The sequence below is a fragment of the Phlebotomus papatasi genome, chromosome 2, assembly GCF_024763615.1.
Source record: "Phlebotomus papatasi isolate M1 chromosome 2, Ppap_2.1, whole genome shotgun sequence".
Lineage (NCBI taxonomy): Eukaryota > Metazoa > Arthropoda > Insecta > Diptera > Psychodidae > Phlebotomus > Phlebotomus papatasi.
Window position 1 is genome coordinate 83,855,148 of NC_077223.1, and position 24,500 is coordinate 83,879,647.

Sequence of the window (24,500 nt, forward strand, 5' to 3'; positions counted from 1 at the left end):
CGTTTTTCAAGGTGTAACGAATAAGAAGGTGTACGAGGCGTAAATATAGCGAGTGACAACAATATATCTTGTATCTCTCTCTTGTTATAAATTCAGATTCTATTCTAACGACATTTTGCTGTTTGAGTTTGAGGTTTTGTGTGCTGAAACGCTTTTGACGACCGGTGGCAAAACAACAAAACAATGATACGCCGGATTATTCAATAAAAAAGTTTTAAAAACATTTCAAATGAAATACGGTGTGACTCCAATAGAGTTAACCCCCGCCGATATTGTCAATCTGCAATAAAGTCAACAGCAATTTTTTTTCTACTCTCTAATTTATACAAATAATATCAGATATGGTTGCAGATAAAATGAATACCCGTTTCTTCTCAAAATAACTCAAATTTCTTGGGTGGAAATATTTTAATTTTTGCCAGTTGCAATATATTATTTTGAGTGAAATATACAATTAAAGTATACAATAGAATCTCTCAAATTCGAATGATGGTTAAATTCAAAATGTCACTTGTGGGGTTACGTTAAAAAAAATAGTGTTGTGTATGATAGAAAATAATTTTTCTGTGCTGCTTCCTGAATTTTTTAAAAATTCTAATAAAATGAAGAGGAAGTTCACCACAACGAAGATTTGTGAGAAAGTACGGGTATTTGATTCAAAGTACAATTTAATCTCACATAAATTCCGTTATGCTCTAGACACACTTACGACTTAAGCCGAGAGACGACTTAGTGGAAAATGATGGAAATATAGTTTAACCATAATTTCTAATATAATTACGCTAAGCCGTCTCTCGGCTAATCCTCATGTCTGTCAAGGCTCTTAGTTTTGAAAACATCGTTCGAATTTTGAAGGTGAGAAAAGTCAAAAATACCCACCGAGCGTTCGAATTTGGAAGACTCTACTATATATAATTTTTAAGTAAAATTTAATAAAAACATACAGAAGAAAACATTTTATTAAGTTTAGCCAGCCGGTTGTCACCAATATTTTTCAGAGCCGCCGCCCGCATCAGAGAGAATTTCGACTCACATCTCCGAAGTGTCAAATAATATCCGGCATTTCTTTGTTTTGATTTTGTGTTTTTAGACAGAATGAAGTGATTTTTAGATTTTAAGCTATGAATTAAGTTGTAACTAATAGTTTAAAAAAATCTCGAATCTCTTCTAATGTGAATATTTAGAATTATGGTGTGTATCTGTTAGTTTTTGTGAACAATATTACAAAAATTCGGTGCATCAATTTTCAGGTAAGTTTTTTTAAAAGTTGTGCGATTTTACAACTAAAAATCACAAAGTTAAGATAAAGAAATATAATTTTGGATAGATATTGGCTTTCAAAGGAGAATGAACCATATTGAATCGAAATCTGAAGCTTTTATTAACTTATCAAAAATTTCCGTTATTTTCATAATTTTTACCTGAATAATCCAACCGTTATGTTGTGAGCACACCTTCTTATTTCATTACACCGTGGACTGAGTAATATAATTAAAGATTAGTGTATTAAAATATTCTTTCATTTTAGTTCGACCTTTCTATCTTTTACGGTTCATTCACATTATTTTTTTGAAGAAAAAAAAATGCATGAAAAAGGCTCTTCAGAGTAGGTTAAACAGAGTCATCAATGCACAGGATGCTCAGCAAGCACAGGATCTTTTTTGATTTGTTGTAAGCATTTCACGCGCATTCATTTCTTCAAAAAATCATTGGGAATGGACGGATTAAGATGGAAAGCTCAAACTGAATCGAAATCAAAAATATTTACCTTAACTTTTAATCATAAGTAATATTTAATCTCTAAAATGTAAACTTTACAGGAGAGAGGTTTAAAGTTTGACTGCTAAAATTTATTTTTATTAATTTCACTGCAATTAGTATATTTTCAGTTTCTGAAACTATTTTATGATACGCATAGAATATCTTCTGGTTAACGCTACTTTTAAGTTATTTACAGTAAAATTGTGAGCAAAAAACTCGATAATATAGCCCGCTGATTTTCAGTTTCTTTCTTGTAACTTTTGCGGGATTTTTTTAATTAACATAAAATTTCGTGGGAATGTAGATCTAAGGTTTCTGCATTCAATGATACCGTCTTTTTGTACTATTATAAGTAGACTTACAATTTACAATAGCCTTCTTTGGAGCCGGCGATATTGCTCAAAGCTATGTTTATTAATTTTACTCATTTTAAAATGTATTAAGAATCCACTCTTAGAAATGTTTAGACATCATTACTAATGAAAACTAGTTGATCGGGTGATTATTATCAAATTTATTTAAAATGGTTTTCATAATCTTAAAACATTTTTCTCATAATAATTTTATTAGTAGGGGAGACTGGGGCAAAAAGTCACAAATCGAAAAATTCAAAATTCAATATCTTCCAAGGTAAAAAAGATAGCGGCTCAAATTTTTTTCTATATATAGCCTCCATAGACCTTCTTCAATGTCGTAAGTTTCTTAGAATTCGAACAAGGAATTTAAAAAATAAAAAAATATCGAAATTTTTAGCCCTATTTTTGAAATATTTTCCTTGCAGAAGATATCAATTATTGCCTACTTATTTTCCAAAATTGATGCACTGGTGAATATTTTCTAAATAATTTGGATTTTTTGAATACGAATCCGCTATCTATATGAGGATTTCACAAAAGTTCTTTTCTCCAGAAATCCTTTTATTAAAAATGGCCACTTGGGGTAAAAAGTAACAACAGGTATAGAGCAAAAAGTAACAAAAAAGCGAAGCAATTTCTGATGTCTCACGGCGAAAAGAAACGTCATTATCATATCTCGCCGCTTGTTGTTTGCATTGGTCAAACGATTTGCAGTCTTTTGTGTGTTTTTTCTAAAATAGCTTGAAAAGCGTTTTTCTCGTTTTCTCACTTTTCTCGCAGAGAAAACGGTGTTTTACATAGGTGTAGATGAATAAATTATCTATGAAAATATGTTCTCTAGGTATTTTTTCAAATTTACGGAAGCCCGTAATGAAGCGAATCAAAATATGGTAATACCCCATGTCTGGTACTATTTGCCCCAGCATTTTTGAGAATGATCACAAAATTACCTTTTAGAAATTGGCTCGATAAACGTATTTCCTTACAAAATAGAGAAATATTACTTTCACAATGTTGTAGAGCGGAAAATTTCCTATAAAACTGGGCTAATTAGAAATTTTTGAAGCGATCGAGTATAGCTTGTAAAAAAATAAAATATCCGTTTTGTGACTTTTTGCCCCAGTCTCCCCTACAGTTACTCTAGTTTTCTATTCAGTTTTCTATATAGTTTTCTATATAAAATTGTCCTCTGTGATTTTCAGTTTTTTTTATTTAAACATTTATAATTATGTTATTAACCCCTTGGCTCAAAGATTCGTTTGTGATAGCGCGGATAGCGCAATTCTCTCTTCATTCAAAATTCTAGGTATCTCTCTCTGCACCGAATTTCGGAATTTGTAATTCAACATAAAACCTCTCTCACGAGAAATGTTGTCATGAGAGGTATCGAATGGGAGAGGGAAAATGGTGAAAATCAACATGAATTTTTCCATTTTCTCCCAAATTGCGATGCGCACGTGTCTCTCTGAGAGAGACGGAGAGAATGAGCGCCAAAAGTGAGAGATGATACGCGGGAGGAAAAGTGCTTCAGCGATTTGCAGACAGTTACTCACCGGACGCTTTCTCTGGTGCATCCACGCGCCTTTCCGCAATTTTCCTCCAGACCTTTCCTGGGAGTGTGCCTCTTGGGGGTAGTGTGAAGAAATAAGAAAAAAACACCCCATATAGATCCTGGAAAAGTGTCCAAAGTGGCTAGAAAATTGCCTAAGAAAGTTCTATTTGTGATTTTTCCAGTAAATTCGGGAAAGATGTGAGTGAATTGGAGGAAAAACAGTTGCCAAGATGAGGGAGATTCAGTGAAGTCTGGGGTGCCTGGAAAATTCACAGACAACACCAAAGTCACATCGCGAGGGTGGTGAGTTCAATTTTCCAATATTTCATCAAATATTTCGACATCCAACATTCTTCAATTTCAACCATATACATCAATACTTTTCCCACAAAAATTGATTATCAGTCACTTCTGCGGAAAAGAAGGTGAAAATATGGCGAAAAACAGCAATATTTTTTATCGCGGTTACAAAAATTAAGTGAGAAATTATTGTATGATTTATATCCCGTCTTGAATTTTGAAGAGTTCGTTTACATTTTTTTTTTTGGTCATTGAGCTGGAGGGAAGTTTCAGTGAAAGACATGCCAAAAGCTAGTAAAATAGTAAAAGAAGTAGCTATATGGGGGTGATATTTTGTTGATGGAGTCTCTCATCCCTTCGGAAGCATATTTTTCTTCGCTTCATACCCTCCCTTTTTCATCAAACATTTTCCCAAGGCGTGAGTTGACGTAATTGCCGGCACTAGATTGGAGATTAGGATATTCCTTTTTTATTATAGACCGACTATTTAAAATTACTTCATAAAAAGAAAAGAAAAAGTCTGTATTTGATTGGGGGAAGATTTTGGGGATGGAATATTTATGTCAGGAATACCATGAAAATAAGCTGCATCAAATTTTAAATTCATTACTTTAACATGGGATGAATTAATCATAAGATTTGCATAATGCGATAAAAGATTGTGCAAGAAAATCAGAAGAATATTCTTTCTAGGAAAAAACATTAAATTACATAATAAATTATATAATTTTAAGAGACCAAATTAGAATTTTTTGGATACGAGTCCTTATTATTTTAGTTGAGATTTTTTACAATGTCGGCTTTTGTGGTACTGGGATTCAGTTTCTTAATTCATGATGATTATTCATCTTATACGAGGTTCAGATCTAAAGGCCTAAATAGACTCAGGCTGACCCTTAAGAATATTTAGCCTGCAAAATTTGACAGTAAAGATTTATCCCAAACTGTCATACACTGTGGTCTTAGGATCATCAATTAGAACTTCTTTGCATCAAATTCCTTTACCGGATCCTTTACTGCCAGATTTTGTATGCTAAATATTCTCGAGGATCAGCCTGAGTCTATTTGGGCCCTAAGGCCTAGCCATCTAATTGCTTATCAGTCAAGATTTTTGGAAAAATTTAGCTTAAAATTGGATTATTAAGGGCAAATTTTCTTATTCGATTTTGAAAACCCAATAAAATTGGTTGTTATTTAGGATTTTGAGACATTCGGGAACGGGGCTAAACCTCTAGTCTGAAGACCACTTTAGATAATTTTTTGATTTTTTTCAATTTTTTCAATTTTGATTTAGAAGACTTCATGGTAGAGTCTTCTAAATTCGAACGCTCGGTGGGTAGTTTTTATATTTCTCACCTCCCAAATTCGAAGAATTTTTTTTTCAAAAACGAAATTTATGTGAGATTAAATTGTACTTTGAATCAAATTCCCGTACTGTCTCTCAAGTCTTAGTGGTAACGTACTAGCATTTCACTTTATACTATAATTATGTATTATATTATATTATTTTATTTTATAATATGATTTTCATTCACCCAGAATACGAATCTTAACCCCACAATTTGACATTTTGAATCCAAACGTTGCGTCGTTCGAACTTGAGAGATTCAATTTTGTATCCGAATGAAGAAATTTAATGAACTCATGCAAAAATTCTGAGAAAGAAATGCACGCGAATTTTGATTTCATGTAATTTTACTGATCTAAAATGTGTGCTAGAGACATAAAGAAAAACATTAAATTTCATTCACTATGGCTCCGACACACCTTTTAGATCAGGAAAATTTCATGAACTCGAAATTCGAAACCCTTTCTTTCTCACATATTTTGCATATGACTATCTCATTCTTTCGCATACCAAATTCGATTGAGCTAAATTGAATTTGGAGTGATGTTTAAGAGAAGAAGAAGAGTGCGAGAGAATGAGATAGACATATGCAAAACATGTGAAAAAGAAAGGGATCCGAAATCCGACTCCATGAAATTTTCTTGATCTAAAAGGTGTGCCCGAGCCATTATTGACTTTTTTCACATAGTCATCATACCGTATGATTTATACGTTTCATTGAGGCTATTTATACCGCCGCATTAGATTGGGATTGAACTGTTCTAAAACCGGATTTAGGATAATTAAGTCTTAATCTAAGGCTGTAATCTAAAAGATTTCATTGAGGTCCAGACTGTCGTATTAGATTCTGACTGAATTGTCCCAAAAACCGATTTTGGGACAATTAAATCTCAATCCAATGCGGCGGTGTAAATGGCCTCATTGACTCATTCACTAAATCTAAATGAACTTAAAATATTATTTATATAAAACTTCATTTAACTTTACTAGAAAAAAAGAAAAGAAATCGGACCTAAAAAAAATAAGTGAAACAAGCTAGATATCTAAAAGGAAATAATAATGTAAAATGAAAATGACAAAAATAATAAAAAAAATATTAATTTTAAAAATGATTTAAGATGAAAATCTGAAAAATATGTTTTAAGTGCAGGTTATAAAACAATTTCCGGACAGCTAAACAGCTTGGTAATCGGAAAACTAACCATTATCAAGAATTTTTTAATCAAATTCTTCAGACCTAAAAAAATAACATAATCGATTTTTTTTTAAAAGAAAAAAATAGAAGAGGTAGAAGTCCCTACATGCAGTCCTTTTCATACACTTAAGAAATATTCAAACTAAGAATATTATAAGATGAAAGTCTAAAAAATTACAGGAAAATAGAGATATAGGGATGCGGTTTGTTCTAGGAAAATCCATCTCAAATCCTCCTCTGCAAAAATAGTCCTTTTGCACCAAGGTTCTACGATGTAGTTTCAGATAAAATAAGTTTTATAAAATATTTCTACTCATTTCTTAAAGATTTTCATCTTGAGCTAGCTCAGAAACTAGACGTGATGTTTATCGATATTTTCTTGATATTTAAATAATAATAATAATAAATAATAAATTAATTGTTTAATTATTATTTCTTAAAAATCATTTATTGATTTTGACTTGGGCTTAAATATGTTCAGATTTATTTCTTTTTCGTTGCAAACAAGGGGTTAATTCATTTAAGGGAACTCGAGCCAGGGAAGCTATGGGAAACTCGGGGAACCCACGGGGAACTCAAGTGAGAGCACGAGGAACCTATATTATTTCGTATAGGAAAGGAACCCACACATTTTGTTATGGGAACTCTCTGGATACCCCATTATTTTTCATAACACCCGTTCAACCCATTATAGTTTTCAGAGAACCCGGGGAACCCATATATTTTTTCGGGAATCTACGGGGAACTAGGGGATTCTATATATTTTTTGAGGAGGCAAGAACCCGAACCATCTCTCTAAGATTGCATGAATCATCCCTTTTGGTTACAAACGATTAGTATATTTTGTCTCTTTTTTAAGTTTGTAAAGAAAAGAACAAATTTTAATTATTTTTAATCATAAATTTTTAAAATTTTTATTTTTAATTTATTTTAATAATTTTCAAAAAATTATTTCAAAACTCAAACTGCAGTATGACTCCAATTTAAGCCATAAAAACTTTAAAGATCAATTAAAAAAATACATAAGGGAAAGCTTTCAGGTTTCGCACACACTCTGGGTTCGAACATCCTTAATCATGTTCGAAGCCAGAGCATGTGCAAAACCTGAAAGCATTCCCCTAAATGTCAATTTTCAAAAGTGATTTTGTTGAAAGAATCCCAAGCATTATTTTAACGCGTGTAATATAACTACAATGACTAAAAACTTTAAAAAAGGCAGAGCTATGAAACCTATGAATGATCAAACGCACTGACACTATATAGAAATCGTACTGTAAACAGGAGAATGAACCTCGGGATGAAAATGATTTTTAAAATAAATTTTGCAACAGTCTTCATCTAGCAATTAGCAATTTTAATACCTAAAAAACAGTCACGTACGCCTTGGTATGCTTGTATCTCTCTAATAAATGTCTTGAATTGAATAATCTTGATTTCCCTTAGCTTTGCGAAAAAGGCAAGAGATATCTCAATACCGGGAATATACCCCGTAATAAATATTTGCCAAGTGATTTTTCATGTTACAAGTGCTGTTTTTGTTGATAACAAACGAATAAACCAATATATTTCATTCTTATCAATGTCAATAAGTACCACAGTTTTATCAAAATAATTATTGTGAAAAACTTCGGCAATTTACGACTAGGAAAAATCATAGCACTATGTTTTTTTTTATCATCGAGTTTATTGCTTTGAAAATATTTATCAGTTTCGCAAAAAAAAGCAAAATAGGTCAAGGTAAAAAATTATTGTTTAAACGGAGTTGATATTTTTGAAGTTTTCATAAACATTTCAAGCTTTTGAGAATATCTTTGCTTTGTCAAACTGCCGCCTTTAGCGCTAAAGTCACAAAAAACACGCCCCATGGAAAATCAATCTTTTATCTGAATTTCTCAACTCTCTAATCACACAAAGCCATCAGTCAAACTTTTATCGAATTTCAAGGAGTCAAGAGAGACTTCCGAAGGCTTCACATGCAATTTTCCCCGACTTTATGGGTGAGAAAAACTGTCAATTTCCACGCAGGGTGGGTGCCTGAAGAGTCTTCTTGTGTGGTCTCTCCACGAGGATTCCCCATGATATCTCGCACTTGGGTAGAACAGAATGGATGGTTTGCTCACCTCAAAAAGCGACCAGCAAACGCATAAACACTGTTTTAATTCAACACAAACATTCATATTCTATTTTTAACGCATTTCAATTTACAAAATTATTCAACTATTATGTGTGCTTTTTGGCCTATTCAGCACATGCCTCTCTCTCCACCTCATCCAAATACCCAATGGAATCTATCCTCGGAATCCCAATCAATTTGCTCCAAATTCCCGGCCATCGACAATGATTCACGTTCTCAGTTCAGATATTGCAGGGTGGAAAAAGTACCACTTGATGGGAGGGTATTAGCTGGAGAGTTAGAGGCGGAAATGCCAATTCAATTTTACCATTGCGTGAAAAGAAACGATTTTGATGGCTTCCATGAGATTTCTGCACACGGCCGGAAAGTTCTCAATCCAACTGTGTGGTCTCTAGAGAGTCAATTCATCACGTCAAATAATTTATTCAACTTTACTAAAAAGGCGGCAAAGAGCTGAGCTTTCGGGGAAAGCTCGACCTTATAGTTTAACGAAAATCATTTTATCAGTTTGTTTAACTTATCAGTTCCTTATTGGCTTGGCGAGATTGACAAATCTTTACAATGAATCCAAACTTGCTCCTATTGATTAGGAAATACATCCACTAAATCTTTAAAAATTTGACCTTGATATAACCTTTAAAAAATCTCAGTTAACTTGTTAAATACTTAGCTTCTCACAACGATTAAACTCCCCGTCGGTATTTGAATTCACATCACAGATGTTTCTCAGAGCGGCACCGATTTCTCTTAAGAGCGTTCCTATAGTGTTAGACTAGTTACTTCTTTGGGACTGGTATCATAAAGAGGATTAGCATTGAGAGTTAATTCATGTTGGATCGTCATAGGTAATAGATCATTAGGAGAAACGCTGAGGATTGTGAAGAAATCTATAGTGGCCAAGGAACTTTGCCTTAAGGGCTCCGCCCTTACAGATTCCCTGAAGCATCTAACAAATTTATAAATAAAAACTAAAAACCTAGATCATATAATTAAAATTTTTATAGAAATTTAAGTTATAGGGTAAATGTCCTAATTCAAAACCATTTCCAGACACTTTAACTTCGACAGATGATTCAACACTAAGTTCATATTTTATTCTCAAGAGAATTACATAAATTTGCTCCTTGACTCTTCTAGAATGTGACTGTATAGTGAAAATTATTTAGATATAATTTGAAAACTTCTTAAATACAAGAAAAATACGCGAGCGTACAATGCTTCTATTGGAAGCAAATTAATCCAAATGGAGACAAGGGAAAGTTTCTAATTGGAGACAAACAGTGTAAGTGAAACCGCGACGAAAGGCTTCCAAAACCTTGTTAAGATTGCTCCTCAGTGCATGATTTGTTATTATTCCTGGTCTTTTCTCCTTTCCCATCCAAAACAATAAGAAAATGTCTCCAAAAAATATATTTCCGGTGTTTCCTATTGAAGCATTTGCATATACTTCAGAAAAACTCTTTTTGTTCACGAAATAGGTAATTATTTCATTTGAAAACTTCACGTACCATTAACAATAAAGATTAGCACTTAATTTAACTAAAATTAGCCAGAAATATGACATAAATGTTAAACAAAATGAATAAACAAGAGTCAACTTATTGTGTTTTTCATTGGAAAACATGGTCGATCTATGAAAAATTCTATGGTGAAAATGAAAAGGTAGGGGAAAGTCGTCTGCCTTCAAACGAAAAATGGAGTTCCAAATTTAAGATTTTTTCTGAAGAATCCACAAAATGGATTTTATTTTCTACTACACCAAAAAATTCTCTTGTTCATTCGGCGTATATGATTACCTCATTTAGCACTTGCAAGTCCTCAGTTTTTCCTTCTGAGGAAATTAAAAAAGTGATGTCGATTTGTATGAAGGCAGCTGGCATAGTCTGCCTTCAAACGCGAGGCAGCTGCCTTTAAATGTTTTTTTTTCACTGAGAATATTGAATCAATAAAACTAAATGGGCTATAAATGAATAGGTTGAAGCCTAACGCACTGACTAAAATCATCACTGCAGTCAAAAGACATTAAACAATAACTTTTCTTCACATTTTTCTGAAGAACTGTTTTGCACTTGAAAATTTGGAAGAAAAAGCCATTGAAGTTGACAATTGTCAACTTGAAACATCCCGGCCGGAGCAAGATAGCAGGTTATAAGTATTTGTATGACGTTCGTCAGAGAAAAGTAGGAGTTCGATTTCACATGTTTTGATGTATGGAAAGATAGGATTTAAAGGCACACGACATTAGCATTCAAAGGCTGCTGCAGGGTGATATTTTCAAATTTTTGCCACTCACAAAAATTGTGTCATCTGAACCAAAATGTATTAACAAAAATATTAAGCCTGATTAACCTTCTATGTGTCACAATGGAAGATTTATTTGTAAAATGATTTTTACTATGAAAAATCACATGATTTGTGGAACATCAAAATTACAGTTTAGAGCTCATTTTCATTTTTTTTGATCTAGCATCTAGGAAATAGGAGCTAGGCTCTCCATTTTTTGATGATTTGTGGGGATGATGGATATCTACCTAATAGTTAATAGAATATAATTTATGCTTTTGAGAACAACGAAAAAATCGCAACATTTGAAGGCTGCTGCATTTAAAGGCAGGCGACTTTCCCCTACACTTTTAATTTTTCTAAGAAATTACCAAATTAAAATTTGTGAGTATGAATGGATTTTCGATTTAATTGGAGCAAAATTAACTAAATAATGAAACTGAGGTATAGAAAATATATAAATATAATAATTTAGTACTATATTTATCATGAAAATAATGACGTTTCCATTTGGAGTAGCGAAAAATTTCCATTTAGAGCAGGTTTTGAATTAGCTTAATTTACCCTATATAATACCAACGCAGTTGTAAAGGTTTCACATGATAATTGCATGTTTTAGAACCCTTTTGTTTAAGGAAAAATTAAGTATTTTATAATAATAAAAAAGAGAAAAAAAAGAAATATTAAACCATTCCAATAATATAATGATTTTTTAAGGGAAGCATAAGGATAGAACAAGGTAAAGTTCATGTTAATATTACGAAGATTAACCCGTAAAAAAGTGACTTCCAAAGACTCTAACTCAAAGAAAAGAAAGACTCACGAAAATTGTGTTCAAAGAGGGTGGCAAAGGCGTCCCACGCTTTGTGAAATTCTCGAATTCGTGACTAAGACGCTGGTACCTCAAAAGTATTTACGAATCATTTACCAATTACCGGTTCACAACTGATTTGAACCGTTTAATAAATTACTCAAAATATCGCCAAAAACAGCTGAGGACTAATGGTGCTATTGCAATGAAAAAAAAAATGTTTTTTTTAGTACATAGGGTAAAGTGATATAATTTGGAATTAGTGTTACAAGTTGGACATGGCTTTTTTCTCAATAAATACAGTACAAAATTTGTTTTTAAGCACAAGGAACCAAAATATAAAACTAAAGCATTAAAAATATACAAATAAAATGAGGTACTAAATTTATCAAGAAAAAAATCCCTGTCTAAATTGTACCATTGTCCAACTTGGATCACTGTCCAACTTGGATCACTGTCCAACTTGTACCACTTTACCCTAAATGTTTTTTCTGCATTATCGACTTTTCATTCTGTAGGTTTCTGTTACAACTGTTCGGTGGATTCAGAACACGATGAGGTGATAACTGGGAAACACAGTCATGTCAGTAACGAATATGTAAAGTCGATAATGCAGAAGGTCTTGAGAACAGTAAAGTGCTAAAAAAATATGTTAATTTTCCATTAGAATTGCACCTACAACTGGTATATCAAATAAGCAAGTTTTATCCGAAATTCAATTGCATTATATTCTTTAAATATATTGGATGATGTTTTGATGAGTGATTTAAGGGTCGGTTTTTAATCGGCTGTTAACCGGTAAACGGTAAATTGCAGAAAAGCACTTTTGAGGTAGAACATCAAAGTTACAAGTTCGAGCATTTCGCAAAGCCTGGGACGCTTTGGCAACATTTTTTTTTAATTAAAGGTTCCACAAGTCTGATTTATTAGGGGATTACTTAAAGACTTCAAGTTATTAACACATATCGTTTGGCTTATAAGGTAATCCAATAAGCATTATACCTAGGGTATTTTCGCCATCTTTCTGCAACTTAAAATTGAAGAGTTTAAGTTTAATACTTAAAATTTTAAAATGCAAAATAAATTTGCATTTTATTGAGGGGGTTTTTCATCGTTTTCACTCTGAAGGTTAGTCACCAACGCTAAGACAGCGAGGGCCGCAAGGTACAGTGGCCCATCGAACAATGCAATACAATTAAATATCCATAATTTTGTATTTATTCCAACTATTCTTCAGAAAATTAAAGAAAAAATTTAACAAATCTTCACTGTATTTTAAAATAAAAAAATCGGATTTAAATTCAAAATCTAAAGATTATTTCTATAGAGTTCGAGCAATAAATTGAGTGAATAAAATTGGTGAAAGTGGCAAAGGATTTTGCATGACACGCTCGTGATTCTGAAGCGTTTATGAGGAAGCCTCAAAAGTGGGGTGCGTATTCTAGAACAAATAGGGGTGTCAGCAAATATTCATACAGTCGTAAAAGTGTCGGAAAAAGGAAAAATCATATCTAGGGCTTTCACTTTATGGTTCAAAGTTAGTAAAAATTCAGTGAACTTATGGTGTTGCTAACATGTGAATTGCTTCCACAAAAGAAAAAAAATACTGAGGAAAGTGATGAAAATAAGAAATAGGAAACAAACATTTATTCCGCCTGGTACTTCTTGTACTTATATTGATTTAAGCACTTAGTTAAGTGTTAATGATCCACTTTAAACCCTATAAACACTTTAAATCCAAATTATCTCAAAAATTTACGTCTAACAGAACCTTATAGTTTTCAACAATTAGCATAAATTTCAAGATTATTCAAATCTATTATAAGTTATTTATTTATTTAACAACAAAACCCTGCTGTCGATTATATTTAAAATGTAAAATTTGTATTCGGCAAAAAACTTTTAAACAAATAAAACTTAAATGGAGAAGTAGCTTAACTTCCATCTGAATAGTTATTTGATAACGATAAAATTTACAGGTGGAGAAAAAGAGAAAATTAATTTTATTTATATTTTGTTTTTCAAATTCTAAATATAAACCTGCATAATGCCAACGTTTGAATTAATTAATTATAATTAATTAATTAACTATGTTCAAAGGGTAATCGTAATTCATATTGAGAAACCCTTGTCAATTGTCGTCCGAGTAACACTTCGCGAAACCCGAAAAACACAATTTTTGCATCGCGAACCCCACCCGGAAATAACGAAACACGGGAAAACCTAAAAATTGCATCGCGAAACCCGAGTAATCCACTCTTTACATTGCAAAACCCGAGAATTATAAAAATTGCATCGTAAAACCCGAGAATACTTACTTTTTGGATCGCGAAACTCAAGAAACCAGATAACCTTGTTAGTGAAAATGGGAATGAGTTACCCCTTGACTATATTTGATTATATTTGCTATATTCACCGAGAAAAATTTGGATGGTATTTTCTACAAATCGTGTCTTTAAATTCTACTGCCTCAAAAGATAGTAGAGAATACCATCCTCCATAGAAACTTTCCTTTACGGCGTTATCACACTTGCACATTAAAATTTTAATGTGATTCACATTAATTGTCGCTTGTGAGCGTCCAAATATGTTATTTGTGTCTTTGAGTCACTTAATATTTGGGGTTTTTCTATTTATTGATAAAGAAGTGGACTTGGCCTGCAAAAATAAGTTTAAATTTACCTAAAGCTTAAATATTTTTTACATTAAAATATTAAAGAGAAAATTGCATTAATTTTTCGCATTAATGCTATAAATCAATTTATATCAAATTTTGGGGGCCAAGTCTACCTTTTTATCAACAAATAGATCAAATTTTGAATATAAAATTATTCAAACACACAAATTACACATTTGGACTCTCACCAGCGACAATTATTGTGAATCATATTAAAATTTTAATGTGCAAGTGTGATAACACAGTAACTCATTCTTCAATTAAATAAAAATTTTCTGATAATAATTAATTAGAAATACAATATGACCTTAAAGAAAAACCAAAAACATTTCCATTCACTGAGAAAAAAAAGAGGGTGCGATTAACATTTTTTCCTCATAACATTAACACTTTTTAGATGTAAAAATATATCAACATTTTTTAATGTTAATTTTACACCTCTTTAAGGGTAAAATGGGTAAAATTAACATGAAAAAAGGATAACTTTAACCCCTAATACACCTAAAAAGGGTATTATTTACACCGATTTCGGATCAATACTGCAGGGTGAAATTAACATTTCCGGAATGTTATTTTAACTTTTTCGGATTTCTCTCAGTGTTTAGAAAATGAAGTGAATTATTTCATTTCATTCAGGGTATACCTACAAAATTTCGTTGATCATTGTAAGAAATTCTTTCTCATTCTACTAAAAGGAAATATATTTCACACTCTGTGCTATTAGAAAATTCCCCACCCACTTGCGATCCGCCCCACACTTGAGAGTCACTCGCGCGAAGAGTGTGGTTTAGTTAGGAGTGAAGGCGCCTGGGAAAATTACAGTGTATCGAAATGAAAATGTTCTCCTTGAATTTTCCATACTCTCTCTCTCTTCTCTTGTCCTTTTGCCGCTCTTGCAGCGTCGCGACGGAATGCACTTATTTGCATCTTTGCGTGTCATTTGCAACTGTTGCAATTTATATTTAAACTTGAGGAAAGGCGCGAGTGGGACATAAATGACGAAAGAGTTTCACTTTCATGAACTTCACATTCTAATGCCAGAAAATCAGCCTCAACCGCATGGCGATTTCTGTGCCAATAATCTGCTGTACAAATTCATATTAGAGAATTAACTGCTGCCTGTTTTCGCACCTCACTAATTGGCAATCAATTCAATTTTCTCAATTGGCGTCGTTATTCGCGTATCATCTCTCTGGATTTTAAGAATGTTCTTTGAGGCAATATAAAAGCCACTTCACTAATGTTTCAAGTAAAAGCTCTAAACAGTTCAATCATAATCCAGATCAAAGTGAAGGATACTTAATATTAAAAATAGTTTTTGAAATAATTTAGAAATAAGAGTGGATGCACTCAAAACAAATTTCTAACAAACAAATTAAATAATAAACGAAAAAAGAAATCAATTTTTACATAATTTAAACATTCAGAAAACATAGGACCACACAAAAAATTAAAATAAGAATATAAAACAAATAAAGCAACATTGAGGTTTTAAGCTCCATTTGAATTTTATTTCTCAATTTCTCTTGTAAAAACTCTTTTTAGATTGACAGAATAATATAATATTTAACCCTTTAACGACGAGACATCTAACCTTACATCTAGGTCTTACATCTAACCTTCGAAAAACAAACAGAGTCTAATTTAGTGTATTTTTTGTCTCTATGAACGATAGGGACAAAAATAGCCCAAAAATTCAAGTATTTTTTCTGGCGATACAAATGACTGATAATTTTCACTCTAAAAAAAATATTATGTTTGAGTATTGTAGTTTCCTTTTTAAAAACGGTTTTGCTTAAAAAAAAACTGGAAATATAAAAAGTATAAAGTGTTCAGGGTCGTTCTTAGGCTTAGAAAGCCAAACAGTTAGAGACAGAGACTTGGGATCTTCGGGGAACCCCCCTCCCAATTTCCAAAACCATGTTTTTTTTGATCGGTTGAAAACACGTCGTGCGATTTTTTTTTCATTTTTAGATATGATCCAGAGGTTTCAGATATTACTCAGACGGACATTTCATTCACATACGAAAATACTGTTAAGTCATTCCTGATAACGATTCGCGATCGAATGTTAAAAGGGCTCCAGAGACCGTATTTCTCAACCGAATTTGTCTTGTTTGGGCTTATTAGGAAGGTCTTGGAATTTCTGAACCGATTCCAATCGGTTATGAACCGATATTGAATTGAATGATTGATGTCTGCAAATCAAACGCATTAATCTTAACCTATTGCGGGCGATCTTTTGAGTGATATCCAAATCGGTTCAAATCGGTTATGATTTATGAGTTAATAAATGGTAAATGACGCCAAAGCATTGTTGAGGTACAGCATCGAAATAACGAGTTCTAGCATTTCGAAAAGCCTTGGGACTTGGGATGCTTTGCCACACCTTTAGTATTCAATAAAAGTCCCAAATAGACTCAATATAATCCTTGTGAATATTTAGCTCAAAAAATTTGGCAATAAAAAATTAGGTAAAGGAAATTAATGAAAAAAATCTCGTATCCCTGATCCATAAACTCTCACACAATCTATAATGTTTATGCTGATCTTTTACATCCAATTTTCACGTTCTAAATTTTCTCGAGGATTAGCCCCAGTCTATTTAGGGCTTTAAGTTATCAGCCAAACTGGGTGTATCAGGTTTTGCAGGGATTCAAAAATTGGGTTTCTGGGGTTTCGCAATGCAAAAACTTGGTTTCTCGATGCAAAAATTGAATTTCTCGGATTCCGCGATGCAAAAACATGGGTTTCTCGGGTTTCGCGATGTGAAAATTGCGTTTCTCGATGCAAAAACTTGGTTTCTCTATGCAAAAATTGGGTTTTTCGGAATTCGCGATGCAAAAACTGGGTTTCTCGGATTTCGCGATGCAAACATTGGGCTTTTCAGGTTTCGCTATGCAAAAATTGCGTTTCTCGGTGCAAAAATTGGATTTTTCGGGATTCGCGATGTAAAGACTGGGTTTCTCGGGTTTCGTGATGTAAAAATTGCGTTTCATGATACAAAAACTGGGTTTCTCGATGCAAAAGTTGCATTTCTCGATGCAAAAATTGGGGTTTTCAGGATTCGCGATGCAAAAACTGAGTTTCTCGGATTCCGCGATGCAAACGCACTGGGCTTTTCGGGTTTCGCTGTGCAAAAATTGCGTTTCTTGATGCAAAAATTGGACTTTTCGGGATTCACGATGTAAAGACTGGGTTTCTCGGATTCTGCGATGCAAAGACTGGGTTTCTCGGGTTTCGCGATGTAAAAATTGCGTTTCTCGATGCAAATACTGGGGTTGTCTATGCGAAAATTGGGTTTGTCGGGATTCGCGATGCAAAAACTGGGTTTCTCGGATTCCGCGATGCAAACACTGAATTTCTCTGATTGCGCGGTGCAAATACTAGATTTCTCGGGTTTCGAGATGCAAAAATTGGTTTTGTCGGGTTTCGCTGTGCATATACGGCGTTTCTCGAGTTTCGCGATGCAAAAATTGGGTTCCTCCAGTTTCGTGAAGCGTTTCTCGAACAGTTAACAATGGTTTCTCAATATAAATTACCCCTTAACTTTGAGCAAATTTTTATTTATTCAGAGTAATTAACTCCTTTCCTATCCATTGAAATATTTATCAATCTGATTTACAGAAGTTTTCCAAAATTATAGGCAAAGAAAAATTTCATTTGTTGGGTAATTCCGTCACAGTCCCCCTAATGCTTTAGTCAATAATTTTCTTTCTGTGATTCAATCAGAAATTGGCTTTTATAGCAGTTTATAAAATCCATCTGAAAATAAAGAATATTCACGAAAATCTAAATGTAGCAGAACATTATACTTGATTTAGGACAAAATTTCTGGCCAGTAGAAACTCATTTTCCTTCGTAATAACCTTTACAGATTTAATATATTTTTTAAAGAATATATGTATGAACGTATGAAACTCGTACATATTCCCTCAACTTCCCATTATTTTCATTTTAGAAGAGATAGGTATAAGAAGGGCAATCCAATGTATTGGCAAAATTATTCAGGAAGGCAGAGGCAATTTGGGAAGAATTATGGGTTTCACCCCAAGAGAGTGTTGCAACCCCTTTGGAGTAGATGCAACTAATATTGCTGGAGAAGTTCCAATGCAAATAAATTTCATTGATATTTTGTAGCATTGAAGCCCGAAATGGTCGAACTGACCTTTCGATGGCTTCCGGCGGCGTGCGGAGGATTGGGACCAGCACTCCTGCCTCCAGCTCACATTGCCATCCTCTACTACTTCTGGCAGAGTTACTCGCGCTACGTGGACAGGAGATTCTGCTCGTGCTCTTGCTGGGACACTGTCTTCAAAGGTAGAATTGATAATATCATTGGGAAAACTCGAACAAAATAATTTAAAAAAATCTTTGGGATGCTATGTTTTCAGGAACTTACGAATCCGGAATCGCTTCCTACAAGCACTTGTACTTCAATGCTACTCCAAATACGCTCAAGATATGGATTCTTACGGTTGTGGCCATTATTTCACTCTATGAATGCACAAAATATCTCACTAAATTGTTGATGAAAAGGAGCGTGAGATGTTCGATGTTTATTCTATTCATCTCGTCCATTTTCTCGCATTACTACGCCTGGTGGGCCTATGTCAACTATTACAACGATGACTTCTACAGTCAGTGGAATCATCAGCTCTTCTTTACGGTATTGCTATTATTATAATTAATCGATATTTTGTTTAATTTAGCTTGCTGCCGTTTTGATATCTCGCTTTATTGGGAATAAGTTAATTAATTAAAATTTTCTATGAACATGTTTCATGCAAGTGATTCGAATTTGGACATCTTTACACAGGAGTATTTCGAAATCCCTCTTTCGAAATAATAAACTTCCCTCGAATTCTATCTCAGGTTATTTATGCATACTTTTCGGAGCTGAAAATCTCCTCTGAAAAGTCTTTCTAGGAATATCGAATGTTCGAAATCTCCTTTTCGAATATAAAATCCTCCAATGCAGGGGTATGCAAGAACCGTTTTAAACCGAATAAACGTCAAAATAAGCTTAATCAGGTAGCGTTTTGATCATTGATGTACAAGTTTCATTTGACATTTGTTCGGTTTCAAACTGTTCTTGCACACCTCTGCTCCAATGAGTCTTATTTCATATTTGCCTCTTGGAAAATTGGTATAATTGGTTCGATTTGTGTCGTATTCAGTAAAAAATCTTAAATTTTGGACATCAGTTTCTCTATAGTCTCGAAAATTAGAAAAGATAATGATCGAAGAATCCTAGAAATTTTGTTATAAATGAATAGAAAACTTGATATAAAATGCTATAGTTCCAAAATTTCCTTTTAAATTTCTAGTAATGAAACTCTCCTTCGTATTCTATTTCAAAAGAAAATAGAAAGAAGCCTACACGAATTTCTATTTTATCCCAGACACACTTGAGGGATTATAACAATTAGCAGAGAGACTTTATCACAGGAACGAACCACTTGGAAATATTTTCGAAATGTATTAAAAAGTTTAAAAAAAATCAGTTCTGCATCCAAAAAACCTTTTAAATTTTCAGCTGACTGAACTTATCTCTACCACGGCTGTTCTCCACCTGGCCAACACCAATAATCTCGTGACAACAAGAAAGGCTCTGTGCATTGTAGGAATTGCCCTGCTTCACATTGCAGCCAGTGGTTTCGATCAATTCATATCAAATGTCCTCCGAGGAGAAGGGTATCCGCATCAGGTAAGACTCCTCTCACCTCTATTACTTACGAATGTTTCTCCCAGATTGAAAATTTTGTTTACCGGGTAGGTTGTTCGGGATCTGGGTTTCATGATTCCAGATCTACTGCATCTGCTCATTCCGCTGTTTCTGCTGCGGAAGGCCCGGCGGGAGGGCTTCTGCACGAGACCACTGTATCGAGATCATCAGTTCCAGAAGGACATCATGGCGATGTTATTCATAGTGGCAACACTTTTTATTATTTGTTCCTTCCTGTAGTCCAGGCCTATCTCAATTCTCATCCACATATCACTTTTTTCAGTTTCATTTTTCGCTCCCAGATCACTTGGGCTCTTTTTTGAGCAACAGAGTTGGAAAGGGTAAATGCTAAATGCTGATTTTTTTTTTAAATTAAAGACCCATTCATTAGAATTAATAAAAGGGCATTTATATAGTCAGCGAACTGAATTTTCTGACATTTTTCTTAGAATAATTAAGATTAATTAAATGCATATTAGAGAAACTTATCAAATATTGATAGAAATCTTTTTTAAAGAAGATTTATTAGAGAACTGAAGATTTTTACGCAAGTATTTATATTGAATTTGGGACAGAGTGAGTATTAAGCTAATAAAGTTCTTTTAGAACTAATTTCTAGATACATAACCGATCAGATATTTAAATACAGTTCACGGATTTTTAATGATGCTTTAATTTAAAAAAATTATGCAAAGTAACAGCAAAGTAATAAAAAATTAAAAGCCGATAGTTGAAAAAGGAAACAGTGACCGAAAAATTGTATGTGCGCATTTTAAGCAAATATTTTGATATAAAGTCAAGACATACACCATAAAAATTAGTCCCAAAAGGAGCATCTAAACGGGGGGATTTTATTTCGAAATCGCCATTTGGACACAAAAATCCCCTACTGAGCCTTAGAACGGTGCATCTTTGTCTATCTTTTGGCGCTTAAAATCTCCCTCTTCGAAAGATCCATTTGTTTATGTTCAAATATTTTGACGTTTTAGACGATTTAAAATTTTTTTTTTTTGTTTTTCAAGAGATGTTTTCCTCGTAATCTATTTTCAAATTATCAAGTCAAAAAGCAGGTGAAATAGGGACACCTATTATATTCTGAATGTATCGTTTAATACGTTTAATCTTCTTAATATGGTCGAATTGTTAACAAGACATCATTAAATAGAAATAAAGAAATTGTTAAATAGAATAAAGTTGATTTATAGAAAAATAAAAACTTAGGATATTTTCTTAATTTAGCAACAATATTGGTATAAAATCCTGCGGTAAGACGGTTTTGATATAGAGGATGGGTGCCTCATCTCCCCTTCCTTATAATGTGTTCGTCACCAGACATAAATATCAATTTTACCACTCTTTAACAAATTCTTTGATTGTAAAACACTATGTGATTGATGTTTGAAACGTTTCGAAAGAAAATAGAAAGCCTTTCAGACTATCTATTTTAGTTAGAGCACACTTGGAGAATTTACAACAGAGGGTGGACAAAATTTATCTCAGACATGAACCACTAGGGGAAATTTCCCGAGACTCACCGGTGCATAGCACACTGGGGTGCATTTTGAAATCCCTCCGTATAGAAGACACTAAATAGTCTTTTCGAAAAGACTTCGAAACAGTCTTTTCGAAATTAATATCTCACTCCAGCTTTACTCTGTGATATTGGCGACTTTCCGGCGTACAAAAATATTCTTCTAAAGGTCAGTGAGCAAAGTTCGAATTTTTCGAACACCTAAAATTCGAAGAATTGTTTTTATTGAATTCTTGAAGAATTGTGGATTGTATTTTCAAAATACCCTTATTTAGAAGCAAGTTTAAAGAGTAAAATCGGGGAAAAAGCGTTATATGAATTGATAAGATAAAATAGTTTTGAGAAATGATTTAATTAATTATCTCACATGATAAATTCATGGTGTCCATTTTAATTAACTTAAGTGAAACACTGAAATGATCGACACACCAATTTGGATCGTCAATCGTCACCTCAAAATTAAAAAGATTTTTTTGTGAATTATCAACTTAACCAAAGCTCTTATGCAAAATGTATTAACTTTAGTTTAGATTGATGGGACACATTATGCAAAAGATAATTCGTAAAGAGCGCCACGATTACATTTAAAAGAATTATTTTGAAGAGACAATACGATCTTCAGTCTTTTCCTCCACCACGTCCGTTATCTAATTATTCAAATTGCTCTTATTGCATTTGACTTTCGCTGATCAATTAAACGAAAATCAAGGTGTGACTCAATCAGATTTTGATTAACAAGGATTTGAGGTTCCCTCTGGTTTCACTATGGGTTTGCCAGGCCAGGGTTACCGAAGCAATTTTTAGGTTTCTTGATGCAATTTTTGCGTTTCTCAGGTTTCACAATGCAATTTTTGGGATTTTCTAGTTTCGGGATGCAATGTTTTGGGTGTCTCGAAGCATTTTTTAAGTTTCTCAGGATTCATGATGCAATTTCTAGGTTTTTCGGGTTTCGCGATGCATTATTTTTAAAACTTTTTCCAAGCAATTTTTGAATTATTTCGGGTTTCGCGATGCAATTTTTTGGTTTCTTGGAAATTGCGAAGCGGTTAATATCTCAATGCAATTTTTATGTTTCTCGAGTTTTGCGGTCTAATATTTAGATTTCTTGAAGTCAGTTTGAAGCTTTTGAAGTCTCTCGGGATTCACAAAGCAATTTTTAAGTTTCTCGTAGTCATTTTTTAGATTATCGAACTCGAATTTCGTGATGCAATTTTTGTATTTCTCTAGTCTGTAGCCGAATTTTACAATATCAAATGTGAGAATCCTATTCCCAAACTCACACTACTCACATTGATTTGAGAACGTTTTGTTCGTATAATCGCATGCAACTTGCACAATGAGATACTCAGAGCAAAAATGGACCGTTTTAATAGGGAAATGCATACAATGGAGACCACTTTTGCTCTGAGCGTCTCCAATGTGAGTTGAGTTTCAATTGAATGTGAGTAAAATTGTGTGAGTTTGAGCAAAAAAGTTTGAGTTTGATAATTGAGTGAACTCAAAATTTTCATTTACTAAAAACAAATATGTTGAAAAACATCTAAAATGATACTTTTTTATTTGCAATATGATTGAGCATCTTACTGTGCAAGTTGCATGCGATTTTTCGAACAAAACGTTCTCAAATCAATGTGAGTAGTGTAAGTTTGAGAATAGGATTCCCACATTTGAAAATCTCATTCTGATATTTGATATTGTAAAATTCGGCTACTGATCATGCAATTTTTGGGTTTCTTGTTTCGGGATACAATTTTTTCAAGTTTCTTAGGTTTCGTCATGTAATTTTTAGGGTTTTTAGGATTTCACGATGGATTTCTTTGATTTCTGGATGCAATATTCAGGTTTCTTGAGATACACTATGCAATTTTTAAGTTTCTCAATGCAATTTTAATTTTCGCGGGATTTGTAATGCAATTTTAAGTTTCCCGAAAGATTTTTTTGGGTTTCTTGGGTTTAACGATGTAATTTTAAAGTTTCGCAAAGCAATTTACTAGTTTCATAAGTTTTACGATGCCACTTTTTGAGTTGCTCAAACAAATTTTTTAAGTTTGCCTGTTTTTGCGATGCAGTTTTTATGTTTGGCAATGTAATTCTAAAGTTTCTCGAGATTAACGAAACAATTTTTGTGTTCCTCGAAGCATTTATTTTTTTATTTTTTCGGTATTCACGAATTAATTACTTTTTTACCTTTCTCGAAGAAATCTTTAAGTTTCTGAAATTACACAATGCAATTTTTGTATTTCTCGTATTTCGGGATGCAATTTTTAAGCTTCTCGGGATTGACGAAAGAACTTTTATGTTACTCGAAGCAAGTTTTAAACTTTTCAATGCAATTTTTAATATTCGCAGGTTTAACAATGCAAATTTTATGTTTCTCGAGGGAAGTTTTGGGTTCCTCGGGTTTAAATATGCCATTATTTAGTTTCTAAAGTTTCGTAGTGCAATTTTTTGGGTTTATTGAAGCAATTTTGAGTTTTTCGAGATTCAGAACGAAATTTTTGGATATCTCGGGTTTCGTGATTTAATTTTAATGTTGTCTACACACTAGAAACAATTTTCGTCAAAAATTGCCTTTTTGAAAAAAAAAATTGACGTTTCTGCCTACAAGGAAAGGGAAATTTTCTTTAAAAAGGCATTTTTTAAAGAAATTACTCCTAGTATGTAGGGACCATAAAAGGCTCCACGATGCAAATTTTTGGGTATTTCGATGCAATCTTTAAGTTTCTCGGGTTTCGTGAGGCAATTTTTAGGTTTCTCGAAACAATTTCTTTATTTTTCTAGGGTTTTGCGAAGCTTTTTTGACAAGAATTTCTACATTTTGTTC

At 33.1% G+C, this 24,500-nt stretch overlaps 1 protein-coding gene across 1 annotated transcript; it reads left to right on the forward strand.

Annotated features, from left to right (window-relative positions):
- Positions 1-1,226: 1,226 nt before the first annotated feature.
- LOC129804778 (uncharacterized) lies at positions 1,227-20,912 on the forward strand. The gene is made up of 6 exons (XM_055852377.1): positions 1,227-1,250; positions 3,852-3,972; positions 18,558-18,737; positions 18,812-19,086; positions 19,957-20,127; positions 20,197-20,912. The coding sequence occupies exons 3-6, from the start codon at positions 18,572-18,574 to the stop codon at positions 20,383-20,385; spliced, it is 801 nt and encodes a 266-aa protein (XP_055708352.1). The 5' UTR covers positions 1,227-1,250; positions 3,852-3,972; positions 18,558-18,571; the 3' UTR covers positions 20,386-20,912.
- The last annotated feature ends 3,588 nt before the right edge of the window (positions 20,913-24,500 follow it).